The sequence below is a fragment of the Natrix helvetica genome, assembly GCF_964273705.1.
Source record: "Natrix helvetica genome assembly, chromosome: 1".
Classification (NCBI taxonomy): domain Eukaryota; kingdom Metazoa; phylum Chordata; class Lepidosauria; order Squamata; family Natricidae; genus Natrix; species Natrix helvetica.
The window spans coordinates 174269112-174293550 of NC_138548.1; the positions used below are offsets into that span (position 1 = coordinate 174269112).

General features: G+C 38.5%; 1 protein-coding gene across 3 annotated transcripts in view; it reads right to left on the reverse strand.

Annotated features, from left to right (window-relative positions):
• The window catches only part of COL5A2 (collagen type V alpha 2 chain), a 185110-nt gene that overhangs the window by 67991 nt on the left and 92680 nt on the right, over positions 1-24439 (reverse strand). For all 3 annotated transcript variants that reach the window (XM_081935800.1, XM_081935799.1, XM_081935798.1), the window contains exons 3-11: positions 21855-21868; positions 20115-20147; positions 16158-16190; positions 15134-15187; positions 9445-9552; positions 6279-6344; positions 4131-4175; positions 1726-1779; positions 1425-1478 (exon numbers count right to left, since the gene is read on the reverse strand). In XM_081935800.1, the coding sequence (XP_081791926.1) occupies positions 1425-1478; positions 1726-1779; positions 4131-4175; positions 6279-6344; positions 9445-9552; positions 15134-15187; positions 16158-16190; positions 20115-20147; positions 21855-21868 (461 nt within the window). The remainder of the gene's footprint in view (positions 1-1424; positions 1479-1725; positions 1780-4130; positions 4176-6278; positions 6345-9444; positions 9553-15133; positions 15188-16157; positions 16191-20114; positions 20148-21854; positions 21869-24439) is intronic.

Sequence of the window (24439 nt, forward strand, 5' to 3'; positions counted from 1 at the left end):
CAATGTTTGATCTGATTGGGTTGCTGCTGCCAAGAAGGGAGGGAGTTGGTTACATGTTGTGGTTTTTAATGTTGTAAGTCACCTGGAGTCACCTTGTGTGAGTTAGGCACCCTAAAATGTGTTTAGTAAATAAATACATAGAGTTCTAATATCTTGCACATCAGAGAGTTTCTTTTCTCTGAAACATGTTATTGTCATTCAGGCTGAAGGCGTGAGAAACTCTTGAAAGTCTATTTCTTCAAAACTAATGCATTTTGAATATTGTACCCATATATATCTTACACATATAAATATGTGTAACTGTTACCAACCAAGGTTTCTGTTAACCTACATGTAATACTCCAGTCATTTATAATAAGTGTACCTGTCTTTTCTTTGAAATTGTCACCTCCGCAATAGCAGGTAAGTCAAGGTTCCAAGAGACAATGAAGTTCTATTAGAATGTAGTAACTAATGAAGGCTGTTTCACTATGAAATGGTTGGTTGTAGTAAAAACTAATAGCAGATTAAGCTTTGTAGTACTATATAAGAAAGATATGTGTGTGTGTGTGCGCGCGCGCGTGCGTGCGTGCGTGCGTGCATGCATGCATGTATAGCGCATAACAGGAACTAAATATCGACATTAAGTGTTATACAAAAGTGACTTTGCACCCCCAGGAATGACTTCCACTGTCATAAAGCATAATTTTATTTTATTGAAAACCCACTATCTATAATAATCTTCTGTACCACATTATACCAGAGGATAATAGTTGGATCAAGCCCACTGTATTCATGCAACTAAGGATAAGTCAATATTCCATATTTTAATGGACCATTGCATATATGTGGAAATGGTTGCAGTATTATTTAGCCATTAATGTCAGTGATTAGTGTAAAATAAAATAAAAATAATTTCCTCCCCATTTAGGGAGGGAATATTTAGTATTGAAAATGTTCAATTTAGTACTGAAACTAGATCAAAATTTAGTTGCATCACATTATTATATGGTTGACTATGCTGCCTTTCCTCAATCTAATATCCTCTGGACATCTCAGGAACAAATTCCCAGAATTTTGAGCCTATAGATGTTGAATCTCAACATACATGAAAGTTAGCAGGTGAAGGAAGGGGATATGTTTTTAACATAAATGCTTCCTTTATTATTAAAACAGAGAAGTGAAAAACAGAATTTCGTTTAGTGACTGTTTCCCTCTAGAACTTCCTGACCAAAGAAGTTTCTTTTGCTAGTGTTTAAGATCCTTTCAACAAATGGAACAGAATCTTATTTTATTAAAACAAATGTTTTATGGGTAATAGTTGCCTTGACATAAGCTTCCTTGCTCTGCTAAATAAACTTTTCTGATTTTAAGAATGTTTCCTGATGATTATTATGTAACATGCACAGCAGCATTACTGTTGGGAAATCTATTTTAAAACTTACATCTTCACCAGGCTTTCCTGGAGGACCTTCTGGGCCACGAACACCAGGTGAACCCTAGTAGAGAAAAGATACAAATTTACAGTTACATTAAGAAGTTTAATGACATTTTAAAATGCTTAATCCAAAAAAAAAATACAACATAAAATTAAGCAATCAAAATTATATACGGCTATTTTGATAAGAAATTTGTTTCCCAGACTGATCAACATAACTTCTGAAGAAATTGTGACGTACCACAACTTATAAATCTCTGTTACACTATTTCCCCACCACCAGGTAGGATGTGCATAATTGACCTTACCATGGATCCTGGGTCACCAACTTCACCTGGAGCACCTGGGGGGCCAATAGGACCCTAAAACATAGATAGATGGATAGATAGATGGATAGATAGATAGATAGATAGATAGATAGATAGATAGATAGATAGATAGATAGATAGATGCATATATATTAGAAATGAAGCAAATCAGGACAATGATGTAGCCTATCAATTAATGAAAACAATCCACAAAAATAAATGTAATATAAGAATTAAGATAGACTAGGTCCAAAATGTTATTTTCCATAATCCTATTTTCTTACTTTGTAATTTTTTAAAAATAATTACATTCTTTCATCATCTCTAGAGCTTGTGAGACAAAAGAAACTGAAATTGAACCCAACCAAAACAAGTTAACTTTTGTTCCAAGATTCTTTGAGGTTTTCAGCCATGACTCTTGATACAATGGCACTATCCCTGAAAAAGCAGCTCATTGGGAAGTTTTCTGAGATTCCTGGCCAATGGGCAATTTAGAGGCTGTGGCTGGTTGATTGGGGGTAAGGAATATTGTTTTGCTCCAACTCTATCTGGAATTCAAGGAGGACTAATGCCCTCAGTATTTACCTCTCTGGACTACACTGCCACAATGTACTCTGCATGGGGCTTCAAAAACTCCCTGGAAGTTTCAATTGGTCCTGAATGCAACATTCCACTTGTTAGCTGGTACAGGTTGACATGAGATTGTGACACCTATTTTTTAAACCCTAACTCTCCCATATCCCTCTTAATGTGCTGGACTTAACTTTTAAAAGGCAAATGACTTGGCACCAAGGTCTGAATGGCTTTTTCTTCTCCAACCTGTTTCAACCTGTTCAACTGATACACAGTATCTAAAGTACCTGTATGCCTCTGCCTCCTTTCTATGACATGAGGAGGCAGAGGCATACAGGTGCTGCTGTTGCTGTGCCTGTGTTTCGGAACAGCCTCCTTCCAGAAGTATGATCAGTTTCTCCTTTGTTGGCTTTCTTCTAGTTATTAAAAAGTGAATTGTTCCAGGGAGCATTTAGGGCAGCGATGGCAAACCTTTTTTGGCTCGCGTGCCATAAGTGGGGGGAGGGCAGGGGGGTCGTGTGCAGGCTTGCCGCACCCATAATGCAATGCAAGATCCCCCCCAGTGCACATGCGTGCACTACAGGCATGACCCCCCATTTTTACATGCTTTTTTCGCCCTCCCCAGGCTCCAGAGGCTTTATAGGAGCCTGGGGAGGGTGAAAACAGCCTCCCCCACCCCACCCCCCCCGGACGCCCTCCGTAGGCATCAGGGAAGCCTCCAGACAGTCCCTGAAGCCTTTGGAGCGCTCAAAACGATCCTCTTCTGGTTCACCTCCGGTTTGCTCGGAGGATCGTTGGGAGGTGAAAAATGGCTTTTAAAAAGGGTGAACTCAGCTGGCCAGCGCGTGCATGCGTGCTGGCCAGCTGAGAGGGCAGCGCCTTGCGTGCCCTGACAAATGGTTCCATGTTCCACCTGTGGCACGCGTGCCATAGGTTCGCCATCACTGATTTAGGGAATGAAATCTCACTAACAACTGTTTGGTCACTTCCGGTTTGCTTGGAGGATCATTTTGAGCGCTCCGAAGGCTTCAGGGACTGTCTGGAGGCTTCCCTGATGCCTCCGGAGGGCGTCCGGGGGGGCGGGGGAGGCTGTTTTCACCCTCCCCAGGCGCCTATAAAGCCTCTGGAGCTTGGGGAGGGCGAAAAAAGCATGTAAAAATGGGGGGAGCACCTGTAGTGCGTGCATGCGCACTGAGGTGGTCGCGCATTGCATTATGGGTGTGGCACGCCTGCACACGACTACCCTGCGCTCCCCCCATTTATGGCATGTGAGCCAAAAAAGGTTCGCCATCGCTGAACTAGAACAAGGGGCAAACCTATAACTCACCATGCCATTTGTACTTGTCATGCAAGCTTTATGGAAAGTAAACTTTCTATTTGCAGTGCTGCTCCTAAGTAGAGATCCGAACTACCTCTGCTTTAGAGCAAGCAAGAGTTGTGAGTACATCTGCTTGAAGATAAACTATGGATAATATTAACTGTGGTTTTATTCCTGAAATTAGCCAGCTTAAAGCTACATTGTTTGTTGTAAAGCTGGTTTATTTCAACAACTTTTAAGATAACTCGGGCATATATCTTAAACTGTGAAGAAAAACAAAATGTAAACAAATGATTTCAGGCATCACTTTGTAAAATGAGAAGACATGGAATGTATAAACTCAAAAATATTCCCTAATGGTAAATTTAAGTCAGCCTACTCAAATAGGGCATCATCAAACACATCTGCTTTAACCTCCATTATCCACAAGTCAGCATGACCTGGAGGGCACCAAATAGGGTCAGTATATTATAATTTTAATTACATGCAAATATTTTTGAAACAAGCTACTTACTTGTTTCCCGAGATTACCCGGAGCTCCTCTTGGACCCACCGGCCCCTAGGAAGAAGGACATATAAGCTTATTAATCAAATAATAATGAGAACTAGGGCAGAAAACCAACATGTAGGCATCATGCTGTCAAAATAAGTTTAAAAAGACAACGTGCAAAGAAAATTATGTAAATTATGTAAATTATTTTCTCTCATATAAAGCACATTCAAGTCACCTGTATAAAAATAAATATTGTTTGTTATCATACTGCACTATAATCTCTCTTACTATTCTCCAGTTGATTAAATTTATTTAATTCCAATAGTCAGTATCTAGTCTATTATTACTATTATGTTTAATATGTTCTTGTTTCATAAATTTCATACATTATGGAGTATAGCCTCCAAAAACAGCAACATGTTTTTTCCACATAAAATACCTGAACTTTTATAGTGCCAGCATATACATATATAATTTCTTTCTTAGGTTTGGATTTACATATCTAACAAACAAAACTTTAAATATTTTCCCTGTATCATTTCTATTTATGATATAAGGCAAAGCTCAACTGGGTTGTTAACATTTAGAGATTCTTGATTTTTTTATGCAGCTCATACTTAAAGTGAGTCAACCTGATTCTTATTTCTTAAAATAATGATTAGGAATATGTATATCCTTTTAATTAGGCAATTTTTGTGATAAGGTGTTTTTATATTACTAACAACCTACTTTACTATTAAAATTATATTGCATATGCATATTTGTATATGTGTTTTTGCAGTTTAATACTGAAATGGGCTCTTGAAAAGATACAGGCGAATTGGACTAGAATGAGCATTGACTCCTTGATCCATTTCAAAGGTGGACAGTCTACAGCCAGGTAGTTTAAAGTTGATTGTTCTCAAATAGCAAAATATGAAAGTTAGGTAATGTGATTTTACCTTAAAAAATTGGCATAAAGATCTCCAAATTTTCCTTTAAATTGTTCTCAAGGTTGCTTCTTCAGGGGCAAAAATTCATTTTATAAAAAATGTGCGACCCCTTAAATGAAAAACATTGTCCATCTTTCATTTTTCTAGAATTCACTAGATATTTAGTATTTCGTCTTTAGTCTTTTGGCCTATAATTTCTGACTTTAAATTTCAATCCCGATATCTAAATCTATGAAAGCTGCTGCAATGGGAAGAGCAAACACAATCCATTTACCACACATAGAGCACAGAATAATGGCAAATTGTTTTACAGAGTGAAAAGTTCAGAAAAGCATTTAACAGGATAACAGAATATCAGAGTTGGAAGGGATCTTGGAGGTCTTCTAGTCCAATCCCCTGCTCAAGAAGGAGACCCTATACTGTTCCAATCCAAACTGGCTATCCAATTGCTTCTTAAAAGCCTCCAGTGATGGAGCATCACAACTTTGGAAGACAAGGCATTCCACTGGTTAATCGTTCTCACCATCAGTAAAATTTCTCTTAGTTCTAGGTTGCTTCTTTCTTTGATTAGTTTCCATCCATTGTTTCTTGTCTTGTCTTCTGGTGTTTTGGAAAATAGATTGACCCCTCTTCTTTGTGGCAGTCCCTCAAATATTAGAACACTACTATCATGTCACTCCATAGTTCTGATATCAGTTTCTTTGATTAATATTTGAGGAAATATTAATTCCTTCTCAATAAATACTTAAAAATATCCTGAGGACCATAGAAGAATGGGGTGGCATTACATAGAGCTAGACAACGTATCCCTTCAGAATCTACTTTTTGATCTTCCCATTTTTGTGGGAAACAATGGCAATTAGAGTCAACGTTACCTTGAGAAAAGTTTATCTTCTTGTGTTTCACAGAGCAGATTTACCAATATATGTCTATTAAAAAGCCTCCTACAAGAAGAATTGTGGCCATTTGGGATGCAAAAATAGAATAACTGAGAATATACTTTGAACTTGCTTTATCTACTATGTACATAGTATCTACATCATGCCACTGTTCGTAGAGTTCCCAGATCACCCCAGGCATTTTATACATCTCTCCTATTGTTTGACAAGTACTCTACCACAATGTATAAAGCTGCTGGGATTTACTGTGCTATAAGATCCATCCAGTTCCACCTTCATTTTTTCAGTATTTATTTCATAATACATTTTGTTAATTCATTAATCAACTCAATCCTTACCACTGGACCAGGCATCATCATGTGTGAAAAAGCATCATCTTGTCCTGCCATCTGAGAGGTAAATGGCTGTAAACATAAGAAGTTCCGTTATTCAAGACATGTACGAAAGGCATTTTTGCTCCCCTTATCAGAGAATTGCAATGATGAATTCAAAAGTGATTGAATTGTGTAGTTCATTTGTCTTTAAAAACATGAGAAAAATAACGCTTAACCTTCTTTGAGGCTTATTAATGTCTTTACAAATGAATAAACACTACATCTTGTTAAAAAATTTATTCTTTAAAAAAAAATAGCTTTACATTATGGAAGAAAAAACAGAAGTGCCCCAATGTCATGACTGGATAAGGAAATTCTTGTTCATATCTACCACTTTTCTCTTCTCAATATTTCAGTCAAGTTCAACTGTGTAACTATATTTACTGTAATGTTTGAGTATTATATCACAAGTTGATAAATATTTGTCAGCCAAGGGCCATACATCTCTAGGGATATTTTAGCTTCAGGACACAGTAACAATTATGAAGAGGCAAGAGCACATTAGCCAAAATGTTTCATTGTATTGTGTTTTTGCTATTTAAAGACAGTTTAAACCTAAAATGTATCAAAAAAAAGTTTGTTACATTTCTCTGTGGTTTGGATCCTCATTCAGATTTTTGGCTATGGCATGTCCATCTAGTTATTAAATTGTTTTTATCAACCCATTTTAATAGTCCTTGTAGAGAAACACAAGTTTTGTTATAGTTGAATATATATTTGCTTTATGTTTTTCCTTAAGGTTAATTTCCAAAATTCAGTAATCATTTGAATTCAGCTCTGAATTTCCCATAGCACAGACTACCTTTGTTTCCAAAGATGTGCCATATTTAATAAAACAAAACATATTATCTTTTCATACAGGTTTGAGGGTCAGCAGTTTGAGAAATTAGCAAAATTAAATTATCCAAGGTCTGAAACAAATTACCTGCCCCATAAAGATGATTTTGTTCTCTTTCAAATAATGATAAAAAAAAATAAGAAATGCTTTATAATTAAATCCATAATAACCAAATTTTCTGCAAACCACAAAAGCCCAAGTTAAATATTAATATAAGCACATGTTTGAAACTGGTCAAGCAAACAAAATAGTCTTTGTCTTGCATGACTCCTAATATTTTATGCTTCTTTTTTGTTGATCCAATTCTCTGAAAATGTCACAAGCAAATTGGGTATCATTGAAAGACATAAGCCCCGCTAAGCATTATGAATAACAGTTATAAATTTTACAGTCACAAGGAAACAACCCGGGGTGGGCTCCAAAATTTTTAGCAAGGGGTTCTCTGCCTGGTTGTGGGTGGGTGTGACCATGGTGGGTGTGGCCTAATTGGCCTCCTGCACCACAGGGGGGCATTTCTGCCCTCCCCGGGCTCTGAAGGCTTTCCTTGGGCCTCCAAGAGTGCAAAAACGGCTTCCCCAGATTCCAGAGGCCCTCTGGAAGTCGGAAATAGGCCCATTTCTGACCTTCCCGAACTTCGAATAGGGTCGTTTTTTCCCCTCCCCGAGCCTCAGTGTTCACCCTGCACTTACCTGCATCCAAAATGGACCACATGGGGACTCCTGGGAGGGGAGGGGCCAGCCAGGAGTGGGATTTGGGGGTTCTCCCAAATCTTGGCTAGAGGTTCTCTCGAACCCTTGTGAACTCTCAGCAGCCCACCCCTGAAACAACCCTGCAGCCCCAAAGATTATTTTGTTCCAAAGCACTAGAGGGGGCAGGAATATTTCTGCTATTCCTTTTTGCATCTAAGATCCATGGGCTTGTTGAGGTTCAAATTGCCCAAAACTATACAGAAAGATTGTAATCAGTGGCAGTGGCCGCATAGAGATAGTAATAGTTATAAAAATCCCCAGTGACAGTTGCAGCAAAAAATTTGGGAACCTCCACTTTCCTCTGAAATGTCACACAGAGAAAAGAGAAAATATAAATTTCTATTGATGTGCATGGATGGTGGGAATGAGGTAACCCTATCAAGAATCATAAAGGTGTAGTATAATTAATAGTAATCTGATGGCAGTCCATAGGAAATCATCGCTATTTTATCACATGTCTACAGCAATGCATAGTGCGTGTGACTTCCAAAAGATTTCGATATACCCTTCAACAAATCCAAAAGTTGAGTTCACACTGTGATTTTTGTGTGTGTGTGTGTGTGACAGAAGGTGGAAAATGATACTTGCAGAACATGATTTTATTAATTATATCAGGTTGAATTTTGTTAAATTTGGAGTGCAGTTCATGAAATGTTATCCCTAAAGTCTGGCAGTTCAGCAAAGGGTAGGGATGACATGATACACACCGCCTCCCATTAGGAAAGTATGGGAAAATGCTCCAAATTGAAAACATTTTCAGGTTGACATGGCCTGTCCACAGTGGTTTTGAGTTCAAGAAAAGTTTATTTTCAGCATTCTGGAAGAGTTTCAAATTCAAGCAGTCCTCAACTTATGACCGGCTGTTTACCAACTGTTCAAAGTTATGACAGACCCCTGAAAAAGGGACTTATGACTTGGATTCGAAGTTACATCATCCACCCTACTGTTGTCACACGTCTGTATTTTGAGCACTCAGCAACTGGCCCACATTGATGGTCATTTGCAGCATCCCAATCATGGGACTGCCATTTATGTCACTTTTGCCAGAAATCTGTATTTACTTCCAGTTCCTGGCAAAAAAAAAAAAAAAAAATAGCACATAACGAACAATGGGTTTGCTTAATGACCACAGTATTTGTTTAACAACTGTGGTGTTTGCTTAGTGATGACAACATTTGCTTAACAATTGCAGCCTTCACTTTACAACCGCCGTGCTGAACAATCACTGCCAAAAAAAAAAAGGGATTGCAAAATCAGCCGCAGTCTCCTGGTAACCTCCATAATGATTGTCATGACTGACGACGGTAATTGTGGGCTCAATGATGTTCATTAGTCAAGGATTATCTGCAACCACCACCAGTAAGTTCAAACCATCCATTCTGAACAGGAACATTTCAGGTGTGAAGCCTTTTGTACATTGTGACAAACTAACCAATTACATTTTAACTTGATACGTTTGCAAAGCAGTTTGTGTACTCCGTTATTATTCAGTTCCCACAACATGCACATGTAAGAAATGGGGTTAATTACTACTGTCACTCACTCTGCCTATGCCATCTGGTCCTGTGGATGGTTGTCCAGGAGGTCCAGGGTCACCAGGTTGTCCAGGTACACCAGGTTCCCCATCTATTCCTGGAGGGCCACGGGCACCCTAAAAAGAGATTGGATATAAAGTGCATTTAAAGAAAGCACACATATCCCTCAAGTAGGCAGTGTATAAATCATTTCAATTATTAGGCCCAACAACTGATGCATCCACAAACTTACTTCCACAATTACAGTGTTCCAATGGACTTTTAACTGCATTAAATTACCAATAGTCTTTACATAGAACCTAAATGAAATCTCACATGATAAATTTACACAGGGCTGTCAAACTGGTGGCCCATGGACGAAATGCATCACATGTAGGCTACGCCTACCCCAGCTCCATGAAGTGGGAAAATGTTGCAATATATCACATGACGGCAACATGATACCACAGGTTTGACACCCGTGAACTAAAAGATCTCATGAAGAAAAATGGAATGGAATCGGCACCAGACTTACTGCAAAGTAATACATTTTTAAATAACAAGACCCTGAATAAATGATTTCGCTAATTTAACTCTCACATTTTCTCCCGGAAGAATAATAAATCTGGGGATTGAGTTTTTTATCAGCTGTGTTTTTTCCAACGCAAATCCTTGACCTTCACAGAGAAAAAAAAATCTTGGAACGGATATATCATATGTTAAAATTGCAGTAAATTAATATTTATACCAGGAAATTAATTTTGTGGATTTCAGATATTTACTTAACAAAGGCAAAACTGCATATTTTGCATCTCCACAAGGTTTAAATCCAAACAGGCATGCACACAAGCAGCTTTTATTTCCATTTATGCAGGCATAAATTCAGAGAAATATCTCAAAGTCTATGGATACCATTCCAGATTTATATTGGCAGAGAGTATGGAGCAAGAATGTATATTAAAAGTAGAACAGGCTGTTTAGAAGACAGCTGGAAAAATCGCAAAATAATTAATGCAAATATTTCATAAATCTGGAATAAAACCTGAAGTATCTTGGTAACCTAATATATTCTGCAGCCTCCTCCATTTATGCACTGCTCTACTGCTTTGAAAATGAATGAATAAAGTTGATAGCTGAATAAAGCAGGTCAAGGAAAGAATATCTAAGTGCTACTTGTTTTAATACTCATGCAAATAATATGAGGGGAGAAATGATTAACCCGCCTTTTAGCAAATTATTTCGTAAAAGTTGCAGATTAAGGGATTTTGGTGAGAAATCAGGAAAAGTGAGCTGTCATAAAAAAACCTGGCTTCAAGCTAGCTTTACAGCAGCTTTACTAGGCTTTTAACTAAGCTAGTGTGAGGTAAAACATCTGGGTTTCTCTTAGGGAAACTGGGAGTTTTAAAATTTAGAAGTTTAAAAGTCATAATACCCATTCCTGAAATTTTCCATGCTGGACCCACCACCTTGGAACTTTCAGTAGGCCTAATGAAGCATATGGGATAAATGTGCCCCCCCCCCCACCAGCCTATGCATTGTGACCCCCTTCCCCCAGCCAAGTCTTTCCCATATTTTTATTCTGTTAGGGTTGAGTGGAAGTTTTGGATTATTCTGCCCAAGTAAAACCTGGTTTGAGGAGATCAGACTTTCACTGATTTCTGATTTTTTTTAAAAAAAAAAATCAGCATGTAAATTATAAAGATCATTCCTTTGTAACCTACTTAACTGGTGTGTATATTGTCTCTAATACCTGCTTCTTAAGTTAATATGTCAAGAGCTTTTAAGCCTTCAGTCTTATGATTATTAATTTAAAATATGTAAGAATTTTCATCTTCTCATATCAAAATGTCAAATCTTCTGAAATATGGAAATTGGAGATGGGACCACTCCATTCTATACCTTTACATCTTAGAAACATCTATGGTTTCAGGTTAAAGGCCTATATGTTACTTCTTTAAATATTAGTGTTACATTGCAGTTTATTGGTGGACATTATGCTGAGTATGTAAAATTGTACACCACAGTAAATGAGTAAAAATAGAAATAGCTACCCACAAAAATACTTAATCAAAATTCTAAGATCATCAATACAACTGAAGTGAAAACTGACATTTTTTTTTCAAAAAAAAAGATGGCTCATGGCTCAATTGTTTGAGAAACATATGAAGATTTGGAAAATCAGTTAACTAAAGGTAAGCCATACTGGTCTCTTATGTCAATTATTTCCACAATTCAAGGCAACTTATAAACAAGTATTTGCAGAAGAAAGCCACTAGATGGCGCTTCAACACACATACTCTTGTACTACCTCTTACTCAATACTTAAATGTATTTGAGAAATATTTCAGCAATGGTAACATTGTCAAGTCACTGGATTATTCATTCATATAAATTAATTCAATACACACACATACGTTTAATTCTCATTGATCTCTTAGAGATAGTGAGAATAATTATTATATTATTATGCAAACAAAATGGATATATTTCCCTAAATATATCAGCTCTTAATGCAGCTCTATAACAGAGTTCAAAAGTTAGCAATGTGGTACCTTTCAGATATTATGAATCATTGGTCAAAATTGATTAGATTAAACTGCGTATTCCTGCTAAAAATCTAGTAAATGTAAGTCGAGTTATCAGGTCAATCAGCCTGCTATATTCGACAGCAGTACAATGCTATAAATGACTGGCAGTGATATAAGTGTTGCATAGTAGTATTTCCTGCATCTTTTTAAGAGGAAGCTTCAGTAAACTTCAGTAGCTCCTATCCCAAGTTCTCAAGCAACCTCCTCCCTTTCATCCTAATGAAAAAGATGTAGTTAGGCTGGTATCACGTAGGATAAGGCTTCTACAAAAATGGGAATTTCAAGAGGTATGACTTGCCTGAAAAGCTACATTGGTTAAAACGTTCTCTTCTTTCCTAGTTAAAGTCTTTTCCCCATCCTCTCCCTCTTTGCAAGTATTACAAATTCCTTCCTAATCATAGGTTCACTGAAGACTTCTCTCAAATTCCATGTTTCATATTTCAACACAAGGGTTGGATCCCATCTGGGATTGTCCTGGGAGGTAGCACTGAAGATACTGTGGCATTAATCTGACTATTTAACCAGATGGAGCCATGTTATAACCCTCCTGTTCTATAGATTTTGAGTTTAACATGCAAGTATGGGTTGGGATGGGTTTCGCCTGCTGCTATTGCGAGTTCGCTCAGGGACGCGCTTGCGTGTGCGCGCGCATGCACAGTACTAAAAAATGCAAAAAAAATGGCAGTGTCTACACACCGCCGAGAGAACCAGTTCAGGGGTGTGGCAGACCAAGTTACTACCTACTTGGCCAAAGCAGTCCGAACTGGTAGGAACCCACCTCTGAAGCATTGATAACCAGATCTTTCCCCACAGCCGTGCTGTGATACCAGTAAAGATGTGGCCTTTTTTATTTACAGGGCGACTTAACTACATGGAGAATATATAGTGCCCTCAATATATATGTGACCATACACTGCAGGATTGTGTGTGGCAGCCTTCACATGAGCGACTGTACATGACATGACCTCTATAGAACAATGTGCATGTGAATGACCATATCTTCACTGAAGGGAGATTCTGCTTGCTACTACTCAGGTAGTAATCTATGGAGATTCTCAGTCATCCAGGTCATGGTTGTCCCAAAGGTGCTTTTTCAAGAGGAAATTGGACTTTCTGGTTTTACGTTTCGCTTCTCATCCAAGAAGCTTTTCATCTTCAGCTGAAGATACTTCTTGGATGAGAAGTGAAACATCTTCAAAGAAAAACCAGAAAGTTCAATTGCCTCTTGAAAAAGCACCTTTGGGACACTCAGGTAGTAGGCTTTATACCTATTTGTATTATTGGAACATGACTTTATAAAGTAATAAAATGCATTTATATTCTTCTGTCTGCTTTCATGATATTGGTATTGGCTCTTACAATTCTAAGTAGTTTGGAGGCTACAAACTGAAAGGAGTGCCTCATCTCATTTCACTTGTGGCTCTTATCTCGATTCCATTAATCAGAAAGATACAAGAGAGGTTTTATTTTTCTCTTTGATGGCCCTCACTTCAGAGATTTCAAAGAAATATTTCCCTATTGCTAGCATTGGAGGCCTTTTCATGCTCAGTCAAAGTATGTTTGTACCTGTTTTTATACTTATTTGTTGGTTCCTAGCATGAATTGCTCTGGTTTATACCTCTAAATTTATTATTACGCTTAATCACTATTGTTCTCCCTTTATTGTTGAATTGGTGACTGGAATGTTTTATATACTTAAGTTTGAATTGGTGATTGGAAATTTTATGTTTGCTATCCTTTTTTAAAAAATCCAGAGCAGACTAAACTGCTATATATGGTATGATATATTCTAACCCGGCAGGGGAGAACGATACTTCATCTTTTGAAAAAAGAAATACCAAGGATAAATAGGAAATGTCCTTTTCTGAGGACTAATTATCAGAGGTTGATTTTTTTTTAATCATTCATGGAATGTCAGAAGTTCAGAACTGTTTAATATATGACTCATTGTATGTGAAAGAATGCAAAGTCTGGGAGATAAAAATGAATCACAGAGTGCAAGTGAGAGATTTGGAGGGAGCTAGAGGCTGAAAGATTCCCACATGCATCTCTCGGAGTCTGTTAAGAGCAGTGCATTTATACTTATTACAGTGCATTTACTATAATTCTGCCCACTGTCAGGAGTTTGATCCTGACCGGCTCAAGGTTGAAGGCCTTCCATCCTTTCCAGGTCAGTAAAGTAAGGACCCAGATTGTTGGGGATAATATACTGACATTGTAAACCACTTACAGAGGACTGTAAAGCACTATGGGGCGGTATATAAGTGCTATTGCTATGAGTGTTTATGATGCTTTCCTGGAGCCTCTTGAAAAAGCACCTTTGGGACACTCAGGTAGTAGGTTTTACATCTGTTTGTATTATTAGAACATGACTTTATAAAGTAATGAAATGCATTTATATTCTTCTGTCTGCTTTCATGATATTGGTATTGACTCTTAAAATGACTCTTAAAACACACATTTATATTTAGGAACCAAACATTATAGAATGCAACCACACTGTAATCATCTTGTCAGGGGTGGATTCCTGCCGGCATTACTACTGGTTCGGCACCCGAAAAATTTTGCATGGGCATTTGCACTTAAAACGGTCTGCGCATATGGACAACATTAAAAGGGGGGGGGGATGACATTTTTTCAATGAAGATTGTTCTGCGCATGTGCAGAACAGAAAATCAAGATGGCACTGCCAAGGGTAGAATTGCTACGGTCATGTGCCCGGCAGAGTCACTACCTATTCAGCCGAACCGGGAGGAACCGGGAGGAACCCACCTCTGATCTTGTCTCTCAACAGAAGCCAAACCTAGGTGGCTCTGACCCCAAAACATTTCCTCTTGGGCATCTGGGGAAGGAATAGCAATCTATTCCTATCAATAGAGATCCATTGTGGTGCAGTGGTTAGAATGCAGTACTGCAGGTTACTTCTGCTGACTGCCAGCTGACTGCAGTTCGACAGTTCGATTCTCATCGCCTCAAGGTTGATTCAGCCTTCCATCCTTCCGAGGTTGTGATACAGTGACTCTGTAAACCACTTAGAGAGGACTGTAAAGCTCTGTGAAGCAGTATGTAAGTCTACATGCTATTGCTAAGTGCTATTAAATTGTTCTTGGAAGAATGCTTTCCAACTCACCGGTCTTCCTTTGGGCCCTCGAGCTCCTCTTGGTCCTTGTGAACCTGGTGGTCCCTAAATCAATTATTAGAATAGTTATGGACATTTAATAAAATGGTGACAATGCCACACATTTGAAATTAAACAATAAATGCATACATTTTGTTGCATACTTGATAAAGTACAATAGTCTTGGGGAAAAGTGACTCACAACTCATGCCCAAAGTTATGACTGTTGCACCACCCTTGTTGTGACATGATCGCAAATAGGGCAGTTGGCAACCAGCTTGAATTATAGTAATTGCAAAATCTTGCAGTTAAGTGATTGTGATTTGCAACCTTCCCAGCTGCCTTCCAACAAGCAAAGTGAATGGGAGACCCACATCTGCTTAATCTGACTATGTGATTCGCTTAATGACCAGATGATTTCCTTCATAACTGCAGTAAAAATGGACATAACATCAACTCTGGTTATGTGATAACTCATTGAATGGCTGCATTGCTTAGTGAGCAAATTCACATTCCAATTGTATTTGTAAGTGGATGACTACCTGTACATTGTCACAGTAGTTTTTAAGTTGTGTGATAAGAACTACTGGCCTCTGGGACTTACCGGTATTAAGGAACTAACAAGAAAACTGATAATGACAAACAAATTAGCTAATCTTTCCCTGTTATATGGAGTGGGGAAAAAAAGAACTTCAGCTCTTAATCTCAGTCCATAAAAATGATTGCAAGGGTCCCAACAAGGTAGCCCGCACTATGCAAGGCAATAAGGTACCCTAGAATTTGCCACTTGGCAAAGCCAATGATAAAGAAATCCATATCTGTCTTCCTATAACTGGATTTTAATGTACAATTTCTCCCAAAGCCACAGATTCATCATTAAGTAATGGCAATAATCCTGCCAGGATTCCCCATCTCTCCACAATACTTCCTTTCCCATAGTACTAAAAAAAAGTTAAGCTATCATTAAAAGTGATCACTGTTTCCTAAAAATATTAAGAAACTATTCACACTTCTACAAAGAAGGAATGATACTTACAGATTGTCCCTGCCGTCCTCGTATACCTGTAACCTTTTTTTTTTTAAAAAAAAAGACATAAGTGTTAATAGTAATGACCGTGGCAAGCATATCGTCATTTTCTCACTGCTAATTTCTACTAACGAAAGAAAAGGGAAAGACAAATACGGACAATTGCTAGAGTTTATTTATTTGTCTATTTATTTAGCATCTGTTGTTCTGTTTCAAAAGCTCTTTACTCAAACATATGCAGATAATGAAGATAAACATGCATCACTGTCAATTTCATGCCTTCAAAATGCTGTCGAGCAGCGGTGGGTTTCACATTTTGTCACCACCAGTTCGCTGCACACACACCTACTTGCTTCGCGGGTCCATGTGCCCCTTCCATACATGAGCCCGGCTTTCCATGCATGTGCTTTGCTTGTGCGCACATCTTATGCGCATGCACCCAGCCTCAAAAATGTGCCTAAATAGGATGGCATGGAGCCGGGGCAGGTGGGGCGGGTGGGGGCACCCGTGATTTCCACTACCGGTTCAGGTGAACCGGTCTGAACTGGCTGAATACCACCTCTGCTTTCAAGATAGGCTTTCTCTTCAGTGTTCCTGCTGTTTGTGTGCTTGCTGGGTTTTTTGTTTTGTTTTTTAAAGTCCTACACTTACACCAATTTCCCAATATAGTGCCGTAGATGTGCTATATTTCAACTCCTATAATCCTAGAACTCCCAATGGCCAAATCACTTGAGATTCTGGGAACTGGGAAGAATTATTTAATACTTACGGAAAGCACCATAATGGAAGAATTTGGCACCAAATAAAAAGCCAAGATCAGTTTAAAAAAGCATTTATTTATTTCCTTTGATCATTACTCACTTCATTAGCAAGAAGAGGTGAATAAGCAATTCTAATGAAAACAAGGAAGGTCAAATTTTATGGATTAGCAATCCCCTCTCACTCCACACAAAGCCATGGGCTCTGGCAAATTCTCAGCCTGTTGCTCTCAATCCATCCTGGGTTTCATTCTATCTCTGACCTTTAGTACATTGTCAGTATCCTGAATTATTTCAAGCACATCTTTTTGTAGATTGCTTTGAAAAAAAAAGATAAAATCATTTCAAGGGCCAAAATATAAGCAGACAATGTACTGAAAAGACATATAAACATGTGTCATCTGGGATATAGTTATGAAACAAATAAGAATTATAGCTCCATGCCTATATTTTTAGCAAGGGGCAACCAATTTTGGTTTGCTCCTCTGTAGAATGTGAAGGCTCTATACAAAGGAGAGGATTTTTTTAAAAAATACCAATGTGGATTTCTTTATTTCAAATCTCTACTTTATGGTACTACAGAATATGAAATTGATAACATCTCTTACCAACTCTTCTGTCCCATAAAGGGAGCATAAGAATGAGGGCAAACCTTCCTAACTATGCAGTATCGGTATTGTAAACAATACAGAAATAATTACGTAAATCTGTAATTGATTTGAAGGGAAGGAAGAGGGAGAGGGGAGGATAGGATAGGATAGAGGAGGGGAGGGGAGGGGAGGGGAGGGGAGAAGAGAAGAGAAGAGAAGAGAAGAGAAGAGAAGAGAAGAGAAGAGAAGAGAAGAGAAGAGAAGAGAAGAGAAGAGAAGAGAAATATGGTGGTTTAGATACTGGTCTAGAAACTGGTAGACTGTGAGTTCTAGTCTTGGCTTAAGCATGAAAACAGCTGGATGACTTTGGACCAATCCCTTTCTCTCAGCCCAACCAAATTCACAGGGTTATTGTTGTGGGGAAAACAAAAGAGGAAAAGACTGTTAGATACATTCACTGACTTGAGTTATTTATTTTTTTAAAAAATGAAGGTGGGATAAAAATTAAATTAAAAAATATTGTATGAACTCTATTTTGAATCAATAACTAAAAGAGAAATAGCATTTACCTAGTGTGGCCTAGTTGGCCTCCTGCACCCCGTAGGTGGGGGTGGAGCATTTTCACCTTCCTCAGGTTCCAGAGGCTTTCTTCAAGCTTCTGAGAGGACGAAAACTGCCTACTCCAGGCTCCGGAGGCCCTCCTGGAACTTCCAGGAGGCCCGTTTTTCTCCCTTCCCGAGCCTCCACATGGACCCTGCACTTATCCTCCAAAACGGGCCATGTGGAGACTCCTGGGAGGGGTGGGGTGGGAGAGGCCAGCCATAAGTGGGATTTGGAGGTTCTCCGAACCAGCCATAACGTTAGCTACAGGTTCTCACGTAGCAGCCCACCCCTGAGTACATCATCATAATCCACTGTAGGCTATACAGTAATCTTGGATTTTTTTGTTCTTTTTTTTTTGTGTGGCAAAATGCTTACCAGAAACAAACTGTGGAGAAGCCCCATTGCATTTCCATCAAATAAAACCTCGAAACCCACAGTGTCTCTCAATTGGACTCTGTCTCAAGAGCCTGCCTTATGCGCAAATGCAAATAGAAATGATTAAGGTGTTTATATGGAAACTCAACCTTATTTGGGAATGGATAAATCATACACAACTTGCATCCATCAAGAGATAGCATGCGGCAGGAAGTCTGAGATATTTGCCTTTCCAATTTCCTCTGTAGCAGGCAATTATTCCATTAGATAAAGGGAGAAAAAAGTGCAACAAACCTCACAACACCAATAATATACGTTATCTGTGGTGCTATCAGATGTGAACTTATGTATAGAGTTCTTATCACTGCATTACAGGTATGGCTATAGAAGGAAAAAGGGGAAGAGTAAGAGATCAAGCAATTGATCTCTGTCAGTCTTATTTGGAGATATTTCTTGATTTGGGTAGAAAAGACAGCTCCCACAATTGCCACACACTATTTGTGCCAAATACCAGTAAGTAATTAGGTTCCAGTTACTAAAATCTTGCTTTGATGGTTCCATCCCCTTAAGAGAAATATTCCCATAGAATCATACTGGTGCCAATGTTTAGAGTTGGAATAAATATATTTATTATGTTGTTTTATTATTAATGTTTTAATTGTGGATTGGGACCTCCCAGAGTTCAACATAAGATGGGTGGCTGTATAAATGTTTTAAATACATGCATACAGTAGTCCTCAATTTACAATAGTTCATTTAGTGACAGTTCAAACTTATAAAGGCACTGAAAAAGGTGACTGACAACCATTTTTCACACTTACAACAGTTGCAGCATTCCCATGATCACGTGATCAAAATTTGGACACTTGACAATTGACTCATATATCTGACGGTTGCAGTGTCCCAGGGTCATGTAATTTAGTGATCTTCTAGCAAGCAAAGTCAATGAGGAAACCAGATTCATTTAATAACTGTTTTACTAACTTAACAGCTACATTGATTCAACCCTGACAAGAAAGGTCGTAAGATGGGGCGAAACTCATTTAACAACTGTCTCGCTTAGCAACAGAAAATTTGGGCTCATTTGTGGTCGTAAGTCAAGAACTATTTGCAGATGGGGGAAACAAGATAAATTCTGCTATGTGCTACAGTTTGCATAGCATATGGCAGGGGTGTCAAACTCTATTTCATTGAGGGCCGCATCAGAGTTGTGTTTGAACTCATGAGGGAGCAGGGGCGGCCCTCTCGAACTCCATTTTTGCTGGCAGACGCACCGCAAGCCAGTCCTTCACTGTTTTCAGGGAGGCCCCACAGGCCAGATCTAAGCACCCCGCGGGCTGGATTCAGCCCCCGGGCCTTGAGTTTGACACCCCTGGCATATGGTAATAACCATGTGTACAATCTGTTCCTCACAAATTGGCAGATAAATTTTTTTAATATACTACTGTATTCTAATATCTATAGAGAGTACAGAAATTTTTTCCCCTAAAGAACCCAGAATTATACAGTTAAAAAAAATGTCCTAACTGCTTCCCAAATGTATAAACAGTTTTTTTAAGATTACATTCTATAAAATGCTTGTCAGTAAAGAGTAATATAACACACACCCGGACACAGACCCCATACATACACTAACTTACCACTGGTACTACTCCAGGTTCTCCTTTTTGACCCTATAAGGTAAAAAAGAAAAAAAATTATCTGAGCAAAATAGTATTTAGAAAAAACACAGAGAAATAGCTTTTCCACTTTTTCACCTTTCACAATGAAGCATAAATTGACATGACTGTCGAAAGTCTTCCCTGATTACTACAAAAATTTTCAGCATTAAAGGCACATGCTAGGCCCACTTAGCCGTGAGATGTAATTTCCTAATTTAAGATCCAAGATTTCAGGGCAGACAGAGCTGGCTTGCGAAATGAGATAAATTCCGGTGTTCTGCTTTCTGTCTCCACCACCTTAAAACAGAATCCAACAATCCACTTAGAGAGGAAAGTACACACCCTAAGAAAATGTCTTTCCCCCCTTGTTCACAAGAATATTTATTGATATAGTTAGTACTGCCTTGACTAAGGGCCTAAATACCTGAATAAAGTTTCATTAATAGCCTTTTTCCAGGCACTGATTGATGACTGGGTAGAAAAGGCTTTCTCAGATATTGCTTCATCTTAGCTGAAAAGCCATTGGAAACCTGTCATTTTAGTCATATTGCCATGTTTATTCAGCTGGTACTTGCTTTTATACCATTCAAGCACTAGACTTTTTCTTAGTCCATTTAAAATCAGTTCCTTCCTTCCTTCCTTCCTTCCTTCCTTCCTTCCTTCCTTCCTTCCCTTCTTCTTCCTTCCTTCCTTGTGTAATCACTATTTTTCTTTTTTTCTATTTATTTACTTACTTACTGGTATTTCTTCAATAAATAAATACATTGAATTGGCTTTTCATTCTCCAGGTAGCAGAAATATATGTCAAGTTTCTTTCCATTCAGATCAGCTTATGATATGCTAAAGAATCATTTATGCATTCTTTATCCCATATGCCTCAAAGCTGCAATAGTGCTCCACCGAAATCCACATCTGTCATTTTATTGTTTTTTCCTTACTTTCTTCCCATATCTAAGCATTCCCTGTTATTTATTTCAAGTCAGAGAGTCTGAAAACTTTAGAAACCATGAACAACCTTGTCTTTCTAATGTTAATCAGTTTATGAGAGGAAGACTATTTCTGGAACCTTGAAGTTCTTGAAATATCATTGCTCTCCAACTGTGTGTGTGTGTGTGTGTGTGTATTTGGGCATACCAGGGGTTGTGACACAATACATACCCATTTCCCTGGGTGAGCTGATAAAGGAGGAGAGCCTGTGGCTTAGTGGCTAATACATCTGCTTAATATGTAATACAGCCCAGGTTCAAATCCCAATAAGGGTATGGCTAGCGGATGAGAGCTAAATAGCTTGAAATAGATCTATACTAGTCTCCCTTTATTTATTTATCAGCACAAATACAACACAAATGCAACAAAGGCAACATTAAAAATATGGTTTTCTGCCTGGATGGTCTCCTGGGGTGAGCCCAAAGACAGAAAAGGGAAGCAATGTGTTCCCTCCCATATTTGGGCATACCAGGAATTGTGACACAATACATACCTATTTCCCTGGCTTAGCTGATAAAGGAGGAGAGCCTGTGGCTAAGTGGCTAATACATCTGCCTAATATGTAATACAGCCCAGGTTCAAATCCCAGGAACGGTATGGCTAGCGGATGAGAGCTAAATAGCTTGAAATAGATCTATACTAGTCTCCCTTTATTTATTTATCAGCACAAATACAACGTGTGTGTGTGTGTGTGTGTGTGTGTGTGAATTAAATAACGATAATTAAACTTACCTTTAATCCTCTACCTAGAAAAAGGGAAGCAAAATGAAATAATTAATTTACATAAATAAGTTCCAAGCAGTGGTGATCATGTCTGTAGAGTCAAGCATATTTAACATTTGAAAGCTAGTGTCTATACTTTGTCAACACCATCCTACCTATCCTCTCCCTGGGACCCATCTATTCAGTTTTGGACTGGCTAGTGAGATTGTTCACCACAGATGACTATTTAAGCCAATGGTTATGTTGCCATGACCTGTTCTTGAAAGGGAAGAAGCCTCCCCAGCCCCACCCCAAACACACACACACACACACACACACACACACACACAAACACGCCAAGAGTCTGTTGAGGGCACTGCCAAATCCACCTCATCAAGGAATAATATTTTAAATAATTATCTCAATTTTTCCCCCTTTTAACCTATCTTACCAAGTTTAAACCATTTGGGTAATCCATGGTGAAAGGACAAAATACAATGCATTTGTGCTATTAAATTTGATATATGTGTGTGTGTGTTGAACAAAGAATGAATAAAGGATTTTAATTTTTTTTAAAAGCAACAACAGACAGATTTCAGAAGCATAGACTGCTGAGATTTGAACAGAAAACATTACTATTCTGGACAACTGGAGAGAGAGTGGGACAACGAATGATAGAAAAGATGTAACTACAAAGCTAACCACTGAAAAGAAACAAGGCAATGGTTAGCTACTCTGTCCTTTCACTGCCAACTTCACCTTACTAATGCGCAGAGGCCCTTAGGCAAACTTTGAATCATATGCTGGTCCAGTCCTTGCTTCTTTGAAGACTCTCTCAACATCCTCACTCTCCTGAATCCCATCATTATCCCAAAATCTTGGAATAGGACAGTGGCTAAATAATAATAATAATAATAATAATAAATTTGGATTTATTAGCCGCTCCCTTTCCAAGTAGGACTCGGGGCGGCGTACAATGGAGCATAAAACATAAAAAATATATAACAACACCAAATGTACATACATATACAACACACATACATACACACATACATACACGGAGGAGGAAACAAATTACATCAATAGACAGTTAAAAATCAGCTTTAAAATACCCCAATTGTAGAAACCCAAAAAATTAATATTTACAGACAGTTTAAAAACAGTTTGGAGGAATGGGAAGATTACGATTGCGATTGAGCCAGGCCGGATAATTGAAAGAGGTGGGTCTTCAGCTGTACACGGAAGGAGCGGAGGTCGGAAATAATCCTGATGTCACGGGGGAGGTCATTCCACAGGGCTGGGCCCATCACAGAGAAGGCTCTGCTCCTGGGTGTCGCCCCCCGACACTGTTTGGCGGACGGCACCCGGAGAAGTCCCTCTCTGTGTGCGTGAATTGGTCGTAGGGATGTGTGGGGCAGGATGCGATCCTGCATATAACTAGGCCCTGTGCCATGGAGCGCTTTAAAGATCATAATCAAAACCTTGAAACGCACTCGGTAGACCACAGGCAGCCAGTGCAGCTCGCGCAGGAGAGGTGTTACAGGGGAGTATCTAGTCCCAGAAGTCACAGAATACGTAGAGTAGCCAGATGATAGTCATTGGGCTACCCATATTAGAATCACCGGTTAGCTTCTAGGCCTCCAGATCTAATACACCCTCATTGGGCATCTACAGATTGTTTCAGTGTTAATTGCTGTTGGAGTGCAAATGCACAAATATGGAATATAAAACATTTTTTCTTATTTTATCTTCCTAAAACCAGCTTTTTACCGGTATTAGTTAATCCTCTAGAAGAGAGATGCTAACCTCCTCTGACTATCTACGACTGGTTGACTGCAAGGCACTGACACGAATGGGAAAAACCAGACATTCTTAGGTGGCAGTAATTTTGGGAAGAGATTTGGCATCAAAGTCATAACACTGAATGAAACAAAGACAGGCAGGAAAGGGAACCGTTAAAAGATGAGCTGCAGTCCATCAATATCTAGAAAACCATTTGTTGCCTATCCTTACTCAGCAACTTCAATGGGAATAAATTTAACTAATTGGATCTTACTTCAGATGACACAGAAGTACACTTGGTTCAGATCTTAATACAAACTAATTAAATCCATACTTTAAACACTTAAACTTACTTAAATACAGCTATTTATGTGATTTTTTTAAATGTTCAAAATGTTTAAAATGCAGAAATGCGTATAAGGGAAAAGTCTGCTGAAATCTGCACACTTGGGGAAAATCATACCAAACAGCAATGTATCAAGAAAAAACACAGCAGAAAAATCAATACTGTAACACGTGCATCAAAAGCACATACGTTTTAATGCAGACTCATTAAAAATTCATTAATGTACTTGTGCTGAAATGGGATAGAGAAATGTAAGGTAGGAAAGAAAATAAACTGAGTGTACTGTATCTATTTACTGTGCGCTGGGCTTTTAAGACTACATTTAACCGCAATATTTTGTATTTATCGCTTTATTTCACATAGTAGAAAATCTAGGTAGCATCAACCATTCGGTAAAATATTTCTAATTATCTCCTGCTTTTCTTTGAGCACATAGTTTCACCTTTTCTTTTAGGGAGAATGCTAAAATCAAACCTACATACACAGG